This window comes from Bombina bombina, chromosome 1 (assembly GCF_027579735.1).
Source record: "Bombina bombina isolate aBomBom1 chromosome 1, aBomBom1.pri, whole genome shotgun sequence".
Lineage (NCBI taxonomy): Eukaryota > Metazoa > Chordata > Amphibia > Anura > Bombinatoridae > Bombina > Bombina bombina.
In genome coordinates this window covers 1,130,113,218-1,130,129,325 of record NC_069499.1, presented here as the reverse complement: position 1 = coordinate 1,130,129,325, position 16,108 = coordinate 1,130,113,218, and the positions used below count along the sequence as shown (strand labels likewise).

At 32.7% G+C, this 16,108-nt stretch overlaps 1 protein-coding gene across 1 annotated transcript; it reads left to right on the top strand.

Annotated features, from left to right (window-relative positions):
* The first annotated feature begins 846 nt into the window (after nucleotides 1-846).
* LOC128645523 (keratin, type I cytoskeletal 47 kDa-like) lies at nucleotides 847-13,062 on the top strand. The gene is made up of 8 exons (XM_053698559.1): nucleotides 847-1,483; nucleotides 2,157-2,239; nucleotides 2,332-2,488; nucleotides 4,024-4,185; nucleotides 10,346-10,471; nucleotides 10,938-11,155; nucleotides 11,917-11,978; nucleotides 12,834-13,062. Exons 1-8 carry the CDS (start codon nucleotides 899-901, stop codon nucleotides 12,929-12,931), a joined length of 1,491 nt encoding a protein of 496 aa, XP_053554534.1. The 5' UTR covers nucleotides 847-898; the 3' UTR covers nucleotides 12,932-13,062.
* Nucleotides 13,063-16,108: the final 3,046 nt, after the last annotated feature.

Sequence of the window (16,108 nt, the reverse complement as noted above, 5' to 3'; positions counted from 1 at the left end):
ATTGGCCGCAAATCTGCAAGGGGCGGTATTGCACAAGCATTTTTTATCGATGTGTGGCGGACATGATCCGCTACAGCGGATCATTTCCGTCCGCACAATGATAATTCGGCCCCTATCTCTTCTTTTTTATTTATGCTAAAAATGCATCAGCATTTCTGCAAGGGGCGGTATTGCACAAGCATTTTTTATTGATGTGTGGCGGACATGATCTGCTACAGCGGATCATTTCCGTCCGCACAATGATAATTCGGCCCCTATCTCTTCTTTTTTATTTATGCTAAAAATGCATCAGCATTTCAAATGTTAATCCTTTGTGGCACTTAAGTTTTAAAGTGAATAGCCTGTAATAGGGTATCGGGACCATAATTTTTTATATAGTACAACATAAATGCCATAGTGTATGAAATTGGGAAATAAATAGTGTGCTATATATTGCTAAATTATGCAATACATTTTTTTATATAAAAAATATTTATATAAATGGTAAAAAAAAGACTTCACAGATAAACTTAATCTGAGATTTCTTTCTTCTGCAAGCCAAAATTCTTCTATTTTGAGTTCAAGTGAAATTGAATAAAGCATATTTAATCTGCTTGGGCAGGTTGAGAAAAGCCTAGGCAGATTAAAGACAATATAATGATGGCCTAATGTCACCCCACCCATTTACCACTTTTGATTTAATAAACATAACCTGAGGCTAAAATATTTTGCAGATAGGAACATATCAGAAATGCATAAATTACTGATGCTGGGCATCCAATACTGATTTTATACAACAGAAATCTCTTCCAAAGCAAAGAGAAACACCCACTTGAACATTGTATAAAAGCGTATATAAGACTAACAGTGTTGCCCTCTCCTTAATTCACTTATCTAGCAACATTTGGAGAGCCACACTATGAGTGCTGCACAATATTCACGCTCTGTTACCGGCACCCGCAATGTGGGATCTGTCAGGAAAACTATAAAAACTTTTCAGGGAGTAGGAAGTGCAGCTGGAGGAGGGGGATATGGTGGGGGATTTGCTGGTGGACAAGGAGGAATGATGAATGGGTTAGATTTGGCAGATGCATGTTTTGAAGGTGGTTATGCTGGGAGTGAATTTGGTGGTGGTTATGGTGGTGGATTTGGTGGAGCAGCTGGTGGAGGTTATGGTGGAGGGGCTGGTGGTTTCGGTGGTGGTGGTTTTGGTGGGGGAGCCGGTGGAGGAGCTGGTGGAGGTTTTGGTGGAGGCTTTAGTGGTGGTTTTGCTTCTGGTGGAGGGGGTTTTGAAGGTCTTTTGAGTACCAATGAAAAGCAAACCATGCAGAACCTAAATGACCGCTTAGGTTCATATCTGAGTAAGGTTAAAGCTTTAGAAGACGATAATGCTGAACTTGAACGTAAAATTCGAGAGTGGTATGAAAAACTCCGTCCAGGCTCCTCTGATTCAAAAACAGACTACAGCAAATATTACCAAATTATTGAAGACCTCAGAAATAAGGTAGGATATTTTCTTCAACAACTAATTAAGAAAAAACTGGAAAGAATTGGCAATCTGGAAAATGTTTTACTATGCAAATAAAAGTTTTGCTTTTTATATCTGCAAAATGTTACTAGATGATATTAAAAAAAAAAAAAACTCAAAATATGCTAAAACTATTTTTTGTTAAATTTGTAATCCTTATGTTAGACTAAAAAACTATTTAAATTCAGTGTATCATTCAAAATGATCCACTTTTATCTGACAAATAAACAATACATTACTAAAAGTGTTTCAAAAATGTATAAATATTTATCAGGATGTGATATTTAATATGTTGGGATATCCAAAGATTTTGTTTTTTTCCAGAGGAGGGAGCAAAAAAATCTAAATTCTATAATTGTCTTGTTGTACATATAAGCTGCATGGTATTCAAAATATGGTGGCTCATTGTCATTAAACAATTTACACAAGAGGGTGCTTAACTAATGCTTGGGTATTTGCCTACTCTTGTCCCCCTCTGAAAAGCCATTAGTATATATATATATATATATATATATATATATATATATATATATATATATATATATATATATATATAAAATCATGTATCGGTGGGGCAACATGGTTGCATATAGCATGGATCAAGTATGGTTCAAATTTCAATAAAACTAGTTCTGATTTTATTTGATAGATCCTCACTGCTACTATTGAAAATGCAAAGATCATCTTGCAGATCGATAATGCCAGGCTGGCTGCTGATGATTTCAAACTAAAGTGAGTGACAAGAAGACAATATGGCTACTTTTAATTAATAACGTATCTCTATGCTGTGCAATGTGTTGAGTTTAATTCTTATGTATCTACAGATATGAGAACGAGCGAACTCTTCGTCAGAGTGTGGAGGCTGACATTAATGGCCTGCGTAGAGTCCTGGATGAACTGACTCTAGCCAAGTCTGATCTGGAATTGCAGATAGAGAGTCTGACTGAGGAACTGGCTTATCTTAAGAAGAACCATAAGGAGGTATGAATAAATTAGGGCATTGGTAATTCTGTATTTACAGTATAGGCACAAACTAAATTAAATTTTAAAGAGGGACTTTTTAAAGAAAATTATAAAGAAATTTCCTGAACCTCAAAACCATAGTTTTAAATATATTCACAATCACTAGACTTCCATCTTTGAAAAACCTGTAAAACAAGTGAAAGCTGTTTTTCCCCTAGACAGCGGACAAAACAAATCAGTATATAACCTTTATACCTCCAGGAGATATTTTAGGAACTGCATATAATATGAAATTTACCAGAGTGTGAGAGAAGTATATTTATAGAAGTAGAAGGCAAAATAATATACAAATAAAATAATATACTGTATACATAAAAATAAAATATATTTATATGTATATCATGTATTCATGTAAACAAAATCGGGTTTAGGGAAACAGTAAGAAAGGTTTACTTTATATATAAAATACATTCATAAAACACATTTTCAGCAAATGTGGTAGATTAACACTGTGTTTCTGTCTACAAAACTCATTTTTCCATTTTTGGAGAAATGTATCCTGTGTTAGAGATGGACATAACCATTATCTTCCCCTTGGCAACAAAGCACTTAAAAAGGACCTGTCTGTTCATGAATACACTCTTGAAGGAATTCTTGAGGATGCAAAGTTCAGTGTTTTTTTGAGCAAAACCTGACAGGTTGTGGCAGGGTGTGTCTATCAGAAATGCACTGAGCTAAACTACTGCATCCTACACCACAGTAATATAAAACAAACAAACACAGAATAACATTTTCTGTGTTAAGTGCAAAACTCCCTATATGGATTTTATATATTCAATTTCATATGTTTTCAAACATGTACCTTATATAAGCATTTCATAATTACCTTATGACAGACAGATGGATAATAAGAACTAGTCAAGAGGTATCCAATGCAAGCACACTCACACAAAAAAGCAGTAAGATAGCCCTGTAAAGGCAACAATGTGAGAAAGAGGAATGTAGGGAAGAATTAAGGAAATCTAGATAGTGAGCATTATGGACATGAAGGAGAAAAAAAGTAATTTGAAGGGAGGAACCCACTAGGAAACCCCAGATGCTCTAAACACTTCATAATCCATTTTTATAAATGGAAAACAAATACAAAGACAAGTCTTACACCCTCACATGAGCATAGAGCCACCCACACACATATATACATTAATCAACCTACACGTGCACACACCCATACACATATGCACCCGTGCATACACATATATGCAAACATACACATATTTAAAGATATGATAAAAAGGCACATACATTTACTGTACATTCTGTAGCCTTTTTTATTCAATTGATTTAATAAAAACAAATCAATCATCAAACAAAAATAAACTCCAGTAACTAGACCAATAGGTCACTATAAAAATATACATTATGAAATACTACATCTGAACAAAGACTTTTTAATAGACTTTTGAATTCTTTATGCTCATTTTGTTGATTTCTCTGGATACATTTAAATAATAATACACTAATAATAATTTACTGGTTCCCCTTCTGACATTCAGGAGATTGATGCCATGGCAGGCGGACCTGCAGGACAGCTAACAGTAGAGATGAATGCAGCTCCTGGAGTTGACTTGACCAAATTGCTGAATGACATGAGGGAGCAATATGAAACCCTGGCAGAGAAAAACAGAAGGGAGGTTGAAGCTCGGTTTAATGAACAGGTAAATATAGAAGAGAAATATCCCCAAACAGTACATTCTCACATGGCTTGTAAAGTTGAAAGTAGAACCATATTACATATGTCTGAATTACATCATAAACATATACTGATTAAAAATAAAACTATATTATATATGTCTGAAGTACATCATAAACATATACTGATTGAAAGCAGAACTATATTACATATGTCTGAATTACATCATAAACATATACTGATTGAAAGCAGAACTATATTACATATGTCTGAATTACATCATAAACATATACTGATTAAAAATAAAACTATATTATATATGTCTGAAGTACATCATAAACATATACTGATTGAAAGCAGAACTATATTACATATGTCTGAATTACATCATAAACATAAACTGATTGAAAGCAGAACTATATTACATATGTATGAAGTACATCCTAACCATATACTGATTGAAAGCAGAACCATATTACATATGTATGAAGTACATCATAACCATATACTGATGGAAAGCAGAACTATATTACATATGTCTGAAGTACATCAAACATATACTGATTGAAAGCAGAACTATATTACATATGTATGAAGTACATCATAACCATATACTGATTGAAAGCAGAACCATATTACATATGTCTGAAGTACATCAAACATATACTGATTGAAAGCAGAACCATATTACATATGTATGAAGAACATCAAACATATACTGATTGAAAGCAGAACCATATTATATATGTCTGAAGAACAATATAAAAATATACTGATTGAAAGCAGAACTATATTATATATGTCTGAAGTACATTCATAAACATATACTGATTGAAAGCAGAACTATATTACATATGTATGAATTACATCAAACATATACTGATTGAAAGTAGAACCATATTACATATGTCTGAAGTACATCAAACATATACTGATTGAAAGCAGAACTATATTACATATGTATGAAGTACATCATAAACATATACTGATTGAAAGCAGAACCATATTACATATGTATGAAGAACATCAAACATATACTGATTGAAAGCAGAACTATATTACATATGTATGAAGAACATCAAACATATACTGATTGAAAGCAGAACCATATTATATATGTCTGAAGAACAATATAAAAATATACTGATTGAAAGCAGAACTATATTATATATGTCTGAAGTACATTCATAAACATATACTGATTGAAAGCAGAACTATATTACATATGTATGAATTACATCAAACATATACTGATTGAAAGCAGAACTATATTACATATGTCTGAAGTACATCAAACATATACTGATTGAAAGCAGAACTATATTACATATGTATGAAGTACATCATAACCATATACTGATTGAAAGCAGAACCATATTACATATGTATGAAGAACATCAAACATATACTGATTGAAAGCAGAACTATATTACATATGTATGAAGAACATCAAACATATACTGATTGAAAGCAGAACCATATTACATATGTATGAAGTACATCAAACATATACTGATTGAAAGCAGAACCATATTACATATGTATAAAGTACATCAAACATATACTGATTGAAAGTAGAACCATATTACATATGTATGAAGTACATCATAAACATATACTGATTGAAAGCAGAACCATATTACATATGTATGAAGTACATCATAAACATATACTGATTGAAAGCAGAACCATATTATATATGTCTGAAGAACAATATAAAAATATACTGATTGAAAGCAGAACTATATTACATATGTCTGAAGTACATCATAACCATATACTGATTGAAAGCAGAACTATATTATATATGTCTGAAGTACATTCATAAACATATACTGATTGAAAGCAGAACTATATTACATATGTATGAATTACATCAAACATATACTGATTGAAAGTAGAACCATATTACATATGTCTGAAGTACATCAAACATATACTGATTGAAAGCAGAACCATATTACATATGTATGAAGTACATCAAACATATACTGATTGAAAGCAGAACCATATTACATATGTCTGAAGTACATCAAACATATACTGATTGAAAGCAGAACCATATTACATATGTCTGAAGTACATCAAACATATACTGATTGAAAGCAGAACTATATTACATATGTCTGAAGTACATCATAACCATATACTGATTGAAAGCAGAACTATATTACATATGTATGAAGTACATCAGAACCATATACTGATTAAAAACAAAACTATATTATATATGTCTGAAGTACATCATAAACATATACTGATTGAAAGCAGAACCATATTACATATGTATGAAGAACATCAAACATATACTGATTGAAAGCAGAACCATATTACATATGTATGAAGTACATCAAACATATACTGATTGAAAGCAGAACTATATTACATATGTATGAAGTACATCATAAACATATACTGATTGAAAGCAGAACCATATTATATATGTCTGAAGAACAATATAAAAATATACTGATTGAAAGCAGAACTATATTACATATGTATGAAGTACATCAAACATATACTGATTGAAAGCAGAACCATATTACATATGTATGAAGTACATCAAACATATACTGATTGAAAATAGAACCATATTACATATGTATGAAGTACATCATAAACATATACTGATTGAAAGCAGAACCATATTATATATGTCTGAAGAACAATATAAAAATATACTGATTGAAAGCAGAACTATATTATATATGTCTGAAGTACATTCATAAACATATACTGATTGAAAGCATAACTATATTACATATGTATGAATTACATCAAACATATACTGATTGAAAGCAGAACTATATTACATATGTCTGAAGTATATCATAAACATATGATTGAAATCAGAACCATTTTATATATGTATGAAGTACATCATAACCATATACTGATTAAAAACAAAACTATATTATATATGTCTGAAGTACATCATAAACATATACTGATTGAAAGCAGAACTATATTATATATGTCTGAAGTACATCATAACCATATACTGATTGAAAGCAGAACCATATTACATATGTCTGAAGTACATCATAAACATATACTGATTGAAAGCAGAACCATATTACATATGTCTGAAGTACATCATAAACATATACTGATTGAGAGCAGAACCATATTACATATGTATGAAGTACATCATAACCATATACTGATTAAAAACAAAACTATATTATATATGTCTGAAGTACATCATAAACATATACTGATTGAAAACAGAACTATATTCTATATGTCTGAAGTACATCATAACCATATACTGATTGAAAGCAGAACCATATTACATATGTCTGAAGTACATCATAAACATATACTGATTGAAAGCAGAACCATTTTATATATGTCTGAAGTACATCATAAACATATACTGATTGAAAGCAGAACCATTTTATATATGTCTGAAGTACATCATAAACATATACTGATTGAAAGCAGAACCATTTTATATATGTCTGAAGTACATCATAAACATATATACTGACTGGTATGTTGCTACTTTTCTATTTTCTGCTATATAGGAACATTCAGAATCACAAAAGAAACACAGTATGACACCAATGGATTATTATTGGTGGGTTGTGTATTTATGGAAATTCTTAAAGGGACATGCAACCTAAATTTCTTCTTTCATGATTTAGAAAGAGCATGCAATTTTCCAATTTACTACTATTATTTAATTTGCTTTGTTCTCTTGATGTCCTTTGTTTAAAGGCATATCTACTTTAGCTCAGTAGCTGCTGATTGGTGGCTGCACATAGATGTCTCCTGTGATTGACTCATCTATGTGCATTGCTATTTCTTCAACAGAGGATATCTGAAGAATGAAGCAAATTAAATAATGGAAGTACATTGGAATGTTGTTTAAAATTGTATTCTCTATCTGAATCATGAAATAATTTTTTGGGGGTTTCATGTCTCTTTAAGGAGAGGCTCTCTAAAACTCTTTGGTCTGGAAAGATTCTATGAGATGTCCTAGTATTATAACGGCCTTCAGGGTACTGTGTATCTGATTAAGGGGAGTTCACAAATAGTCTTTATGCAAATGAGGTACAATTACTATATAATGCTCAGTAAAATAAACTAATTATTTTTCTCCATAAAGTTGTGCTTTTGAGAATTGGGCCCTTAGTGGGATGTAGCTCTATGTTTAACAGACAATGAGGTATATTCAAATCAGTTAGAAAAGCTTAGTGATAAATTTGTCTAAGATATTCGAAAGTACTTGGGTTTTTGTAGAACTGAATAATACATTCTGGACGATAATCTTTTTTTAACAATGCATAAGGAAAGGCAGATAGAAAGCATTTATATGCACTATTATGGCAATTAGTATGTATATTGATAATGTATGAAATACATTAAATAAAATAAAAGCAAAATAAAATCATAAACTTAATTAAAAAAGATATTACTAACTATGTAAAAGGAAAAAGTGAAGATATGAAAATAACTGTAAAAGGAATGTTCCTGTCATTCATCATTCTGGGAGAGCCTAAGATTTAACAGAAGAGACAGATACTTGGGTTGTAGGAAATAAAAAAGGTATAGTTGATTGCAAAATTCTAAATATATAGACTGTAGCTATGTAGGAAGGAGAGGAAGAATCAGATAAACTGACAGGTAGAGTAAGAGAGATGGTGGCAAAAAAATATATAAATAGGGGAGAGTGCTATTAGACATGGGGCAAATTTTATCAAGCCCCGAAAAAATGCGCCTAAAAAGTTGCAATTATTTTCGCAATAGTTATCAATGTGTGAAGTAAAAAATGGCGCCAGTATTTATCAAAATTCTAGAGACAATTTTGGGGCAAAACTTTTTTGCGATGTCAAGCGAATGGCTAATCCTAGTTTTCTTGCAAAAATGTCATTTTCACTTTATTTATCAATCTTATTTTTACACCGGTAAATGGTTTATTGTTTTAATCAAGTGATTGTTTAAAAGAATGCTATTTCTTATATATTAAAGTTATTTTTATTTTGCCACTTTCTTTGGCTCTTTCATTAAGGAAGGTTGCCCGTTGTTTGGAGCTCATCTTCGTTCTTTTTAATACACTTATTTCAATTGCACTTAAATTATTTTACTTTTTTATAATATATATTATATTATTATTCAGGTTCTGCACCTTGTTCTGGGCAATTTCTAACCCTAGATACAGCAAGAAAAAGACATATTTCCATTTTCCCTCCAGACAAACAACATCTCTCTTTATTTTTCACTCCTCGCAACCTACAAATTGGCGAGATTAAAAGCAGTGAATATTACATGCACCACTTTTCATAAATATATGAGAACTGCAAATATATTACGGGCATTTTAAAATGCCAATAGAAATTAATACAAGAATTAGGCATTTCCAGTCAACTTATTCGCATATACTTAAGACTTGCGAATGGTTATGAGTCAATTTGTTCGCACATATGAAAAGTTGCGACTTTATTGGCGCATAACCTTTCATAAATATGGTGATATCATTTGTGAGGGGTTTTTTTTACGACAAATGTGAGAATTTTCTTATTCTCACTTTGATAAATCTTGCCCATGGGGTGGCCAAACTGGGACAGGGCTTAGTAGAAAATGGTAAAACATCTTCACTAACATCTAAATAAAAAGTCAATATACCAACAGTGCGTAAAGCAACATGAAACCCATTTTTTTTTTTTTTACGATTCACATAGAGCATGCGATTTTAAACAACTTTCTAATTTACTTCTATTGTCAAATTATCTTCATTCTCTTGGTATTCTTTGTTGAAGAGATACCTAGATAGGTGCCTGGAGCAATATATGGCAGCAGTTTTGCAAAAATATTATCCTTTGTAAGAACAATAGATGGCAGTACTATTTCCTGCCATGTAGTGCTCCAGACACCTATCTAGATATCTTGTCAACAAAGAATACCATAGGAACAAAGTACATTTTATAGTAGAAGTAAATTGGAAAATGTTTAAAAATTGTATCCTCTGAGTCACAAAAGAAAATGTTTGGGTTTAATAAACCTTAAATTAAACAGGGGTTTCAAAATGTAACAGTTATGGTAGAATCCTAAGGAATGTTGCCATGATTTATTATATACCCCACAATAAACCTCTAGTTCCAATTGATATGAGAACTTATCTTTTTCAGTGCTGCTCAGCCATCTAACTACATCAACTCTTCTAATGTATTACATTTTAGACCAAAGCGTTACAGAAGGAGATATCAGCTGGAGTAGCTCAGGTTCAGTCCAGCAGTTCCGAGATGAGTGATCTGAGGCGTTCACTTCAGAGCCTGGAGATAGAGTTGCAATCCCAGCTGGCAATGGTTTGTATAACATGTTTTAAACTGATGTGGTATGTTAATGTCCCACACATTTGTTCTTATTATACTTCCTGTACAGAGAGGAAGCCACAGATTAAATATTTTTGAAATGTTGGCATTAACAGGCAGATGGATGTCTAGCTAGACAGTTTGCACTAACAAACCATATTTTTAGGATTACCTTATGTGAGAGCAGGTTACTGGTCATCTGATTATTTCACCTGTTCTTTAGTAAAGAAATCCTGAAAATCTGTCCTCTTAGTGTGCCCTGAAGAATGGAAGTGAGAAACACTGAGATAGACAGAGAAATAACTACCTTTATACTAATTTTCCCTTTGGATTTGGAAGGTATTTGAAACAATTAGGAAAACTATTTTAAAAGGGAAATGTATCTGAGGCAACAATGTAGATATCACCTTTACCAGACACTATTTAAATATAACAATATCTCTTTTTTCTAATATTGTAGAAAAAGTCCCTTGAGACTACCCTGGCGGAAACAGAAGGCAGATACTGTGTACAGATAAGTCAGATACAAAACTTAATTTCTGGAGTGGAAGAGCAACTGACCCAGCTTAGATATGATATGGAATGTCAGAGTGATGAGTACAATCAGCTGCTGGATATCAAGACCCGTCTGGAGAAGGAGATTCAGAAATATCGCGAGTTGCTAGATGGGGAAGTAGGGTAAGAGAACAAAACCCAAAACAGATGGAAGATTTCACCAAACGAGTTTACCATCTACAATGTCAGGCACTCTATCAATCATCATTCAATTCAGCCAATCAATAACAAATGTTAGCTGTATTAATAAAACAGTTTGATTACAATATTTAATGTTTTCATTTTTTACTGATCATTGGCTTCATCATTCAAAATATTTTACAATAGCTTTTTTTCTGAGTGTTCCTCTCTCCTTTTGCCCTTGGCTGTTCTGTTCTACATCCCCTCCTGTTTCTGTATTTAGCTCTTTTGTTCTCGTTTTTTAATTTTTTTTTTTTGTTCTGTCATTCATTTGTTTTATATAATTCCCCATTTCTCTTCATGTTATTACATGGTTTTCTCGCACACAGTTTCTGTCTATCTTGCTGTTTATTCTCCTGTAATGATTTCCTATTTGTCTATCATTTTTTTTATATTTCTCTGTCTTACAGTGTTCTTTAGCTCTATTATTTTACTGGGTGCATCTGTTTTGTTAATTTTCTGTGTCACTTCAAATGTATTCTTTTCTTGAAGGCCCACCAGTTAAAATTCTAACATCATATTAAAAATTGTGGCATAGGGAAAACACGAACGGACAAATATGCTATGACACTCTCACAAGATGTTAAAACCAAGAATTTAAAGGGTACAACCCTCATTTAAAAAATGTTTTATATAATTACATAAACAAAACACATTTTATTCCATAATAGACAACAGTCTTATAGAAAATATTTTTTCTACAGTGCGTCTTTAGCAGGTTTGTCATCTGATGTAAAGTCTTCAACTGGTTCAGTGGACTCCAAAGGTAAGTTATCATTAAAGTTCACTTTCTACTTAAATATTAAAGGTGAATACAATTAACACATGTTAGAATCATACTGAAGTAAAATGCACCCACCTCACAAATGTTAAGCTATATCATCTTTTTTAATTTGGTTTTAAATTGATATTCCAATCTAGCTCTTTGCATGGGTTTATTCAATGCAGTAAGTTATTTTCATATTCAAAGTCTATCAATTCAATAATAAAAAAAAAGCAAAACAGCTTAATAACCACTTGAATGCGTCATTTAGTTTGCACTGACAATTTTTATCAATGGTATTCCAATACATTAGAAAACACTATTTACATCAATATAATATTCAATTTATCTTAATGGTTACAATGACATCTTTGAATGTAAATTATACATTAACATAAAAATTATGACAACGGTTTAATTGCCCATATGTCAGGAAATGATTTTGCTAGAATAATCTAACAGTCTACAATCATACACACGTCAGTCATGAGCAATAATATATTTTTGGATGATGTATCCCATTGCCTGATTTTTATTTGATTCTATGTTGGCCTCACCCTGTAAAAAGACTATAAAAAGAACTGTTAAGTATACGTTTTTGTGTGTTTACCTAATCAGAGTGTTCAAGGTGGATACAACTTCCCTGCCAAACTCTAATCAGATTGTAATCTAGAGACCTACCTTGTTCTATCAGTCTAATTATCATGATGAACTGTTATGATATAATATACATCCATAACAGTTACATGGGTCAAGTTAATCATCATACAGCTAAAGGCCTATTTTCTCAATAATAAAAACCAATAACCAAATCAGTTATATTTAGACACCTAAGAAATGCTTTGTTTTTATATTTAGATTCAACAAAAACAAGAAGAGTGAGAACCATAACTACAGAAGTAGTGGATGGTGTAGTTGTGTCTTCCAGTACCAAAGACATTACAACCAATGTTTAAAAAGAAGAAGAAAAACATCTTTCACAACCTTTAAGAATTTTCATTTTTACAAATATTCTCTCACTGACTCTATACATTGTTTTGACAAATTTTCCATAGCTCTGTTTTCAATAAACTTTTTTTAAGCATGATCTGTTGCTGCTCTTCAAGATAAAACCTTTTGTGTGTATACATATACATGCACACACACACACACATATATACATATATATATATATATATATATATATACATACATATATACACACACATACACACACATATATATATATATATATATATATATATATATATATATATATATATATATATATATATATATATATACACACACACACATATATATATATATATATATATACACACAAATACACATATATATACATATATATATATATATATATATATATATATATATACACATATACATACACACTCACTGGAGTGTTTTGTTTAGGAGTACCACACTCACTGGAGTTCCTTTATCTATACCCTGATAAAGAAAACAGCAAGGAGTTTTCCTCTTTAAAGGCTGCCGATTTTTATGGTCCATGGAAGATATTAGAGAAAAACAACAAAAGACATAATATTTTAGTATTAAACTCAGCTACCATAGAGACCTCTAGCCATTTGTATACAATTTCAAACAATAAACTTAAATACAGATGTTCTTGGTCGTTAATATTACCTATCGCTCCAATAAGCACTAGAGAAGAAAATAAATGTAATAATTGACAGGGGAACAAGAATGTAATCTTAAAAGGAAAACTACCATTTTCTTACATTCAAGGCTCATATTCTTCTCATAGATTTGGTGACACAGATAAAGGTTGCCCTTTGTGAAGAGTTCATTCTTTAAGGGTACAAAAGCTTAAGTGGCCAACTGACATTGTGACAATGTTATAATCGCCTGACAGAACTATTAACATGTATGGCAATGTCAATAAAGTTTGTAGTCTTCTATTTCTCTTTATGCACTATTAGGAGGGGTGTGAGACCCCTTATTTCTAATTAGGTTTCCTGTGTTTTGTCATTACGTTTTGTTAAAGCGAGGGGGGTAATTTCCTTTTGACATTACTTTTATTGAGGCCTTTGGAAACATATAGATATCAAGAACATCTTTTAAATACTTTTTAAGAAGTAAAAAAAAAACCCCTGTGTTTTGTGTCTCTTCCTATAAGCATTATCAGCTGCCCTTCCCAAAAATACTTGACTAGAGGGTGTTTGGGGGAAGTGGTAGGTTAATGGCTGATTTGAGTTTGGGTCATGACCCTGACCTGTTTATTCAGCAAACCTTGCATCCCCTATCAGTCATGTATCCAAATCAGATGTCAGATCAAATCTAGCTATGTGTCCAGTTTTAAATATATTTTACTGGATATCAGATGCAAATACTGGACTGCCTTCTTAAGTACTAGGCACCAAGAAAAGCCTACTTGTTTAAAAAAAAATGTTAAAGGGACAGTCTACTCCAAAATTGTTATTGTTTAAAATGATAGACAATCCCCTTATTACCCATTCCCCAGTTTTGCACCCCAACATGGTTATATTAATATACTTTTTACCTCTGTGATTACCTTGTATCTAAGCCTCTTCTGACAGCCCCCTTATCACGTGACTTTTTATTTTGTTATCTTTTGACTTGCATTTTAGCCAATTATTATTATTATTATTCTTTATTTATAAAGCGCCAACAGATTCCGCAGCGCTGTCCATTGGTAATAAAGATAAAAGGACAGTATAATATGAGACACCAGACAAAATTTAACAAACAAATACAGGGGGAATTGGGAGCCCTATTCCCATGGGAACTTAAAATCTAAATGGGTAGGAGGGTGAGAAACAGGAGGTGGGGACTGCAAAGGTGGGAATGATGTTAGTGTGGAGTTAAATGAGGGCAACTATTAGGCAAGTGGAATTCATTAGTAACTGATTTGGTGATAGGCTTCCCTGAACAAGAAGGTCTTTAGGGAGCGTTTAAAGGAGGAGAGGTTGGGGAAAAGTCTGACAGCTCAAGGAAGTGTGTTCCAGAGGGTTGGTGCCGCACGAGAGAAGTCCTGTAGTCTAGCATGGGAGGGGGTGATGGTAGAAGAGTCAAGGAGTAGATCGTTGTTGGATCTTAGGGGACAGGCTGGAGTATATTTGTTGATGAGTGAGGACAGTTAGGGGGGGCTGCATTGGTATGGGTTTTGTATGTCAGAGTGAGAATTTTGAATTTAATTCTGCTGTGAATGGGGAGCCAGTGAAGGGAATCACAGAGGGGTGCAGCAGATACAGAGCGTCGGGTAAGGTGGATAAGCATAGCAGAGGCATTTAGGATGGATTGAAGGGGGGAGAGGTGGGAATGAGGAAGGCCAGTTAGTAGGTTGTTACAGTAGTCAAGCTGGGAAATGACTAGGGAATGGATTAGCTGTTTAGTAGTTTCAGCATTCAGAAAAGGAAGATTTTGCGTTTTTGGTTGCGACAGGATGAAGAGATTGATTGGATGTGGCGTATGAAGGGCAGATTGGAGTCAAGTGTAACTCCTAGGCAGCGGGCTTGGGGTGATGGGGAGATAGTGGTGTCACCAACAGTGATAGTAAAGTTAGAAACTGGAGTAGAATTAGATGGGGGCATTAGAAGAAGCTCAGTCTTGGACATGTTGATTTTTAGGTGGTGAGAGGCCATCCAGGAAGAAATGCCAGATAAGCAATCGCTGATTTGGGAAAGGACAGAAGGAGGGAGTGCAGGGGGGGATAGGTAGATCTGAGTATCATCAGCATAGAGGTGATAGTTGAAGCCATAGCTACTGATAAGTTTACCCAGTGAGGAAGTATAAATAGAGAAGAGTGTCATGCACAACTCCACGGGAAAGAGGATCATATTTAAAAAAAATAAAAAATTATCTGACTAGGGTTCTCATTATTCATCGATACAGAAACATCCACCTTGAAGAATAAGGCTGCATACTTTGTAATTGGTCCAAAAGAACTGAATATGTACTGGCTCATCCAATTGAAAAAGGGATTAGAATTCAAGCAAAGCAAAAAATTACATTACCAGTTATAGAAAAAATGTTAGATCTGTGTTGAAATTGAAATAGGATGATATTTATATATTGGTATTATCAGTTACCATTCCTCTAAATGTATGAATAAACTCTAAAATATAAATATCCACAGCAAGGTGGAATTCTCT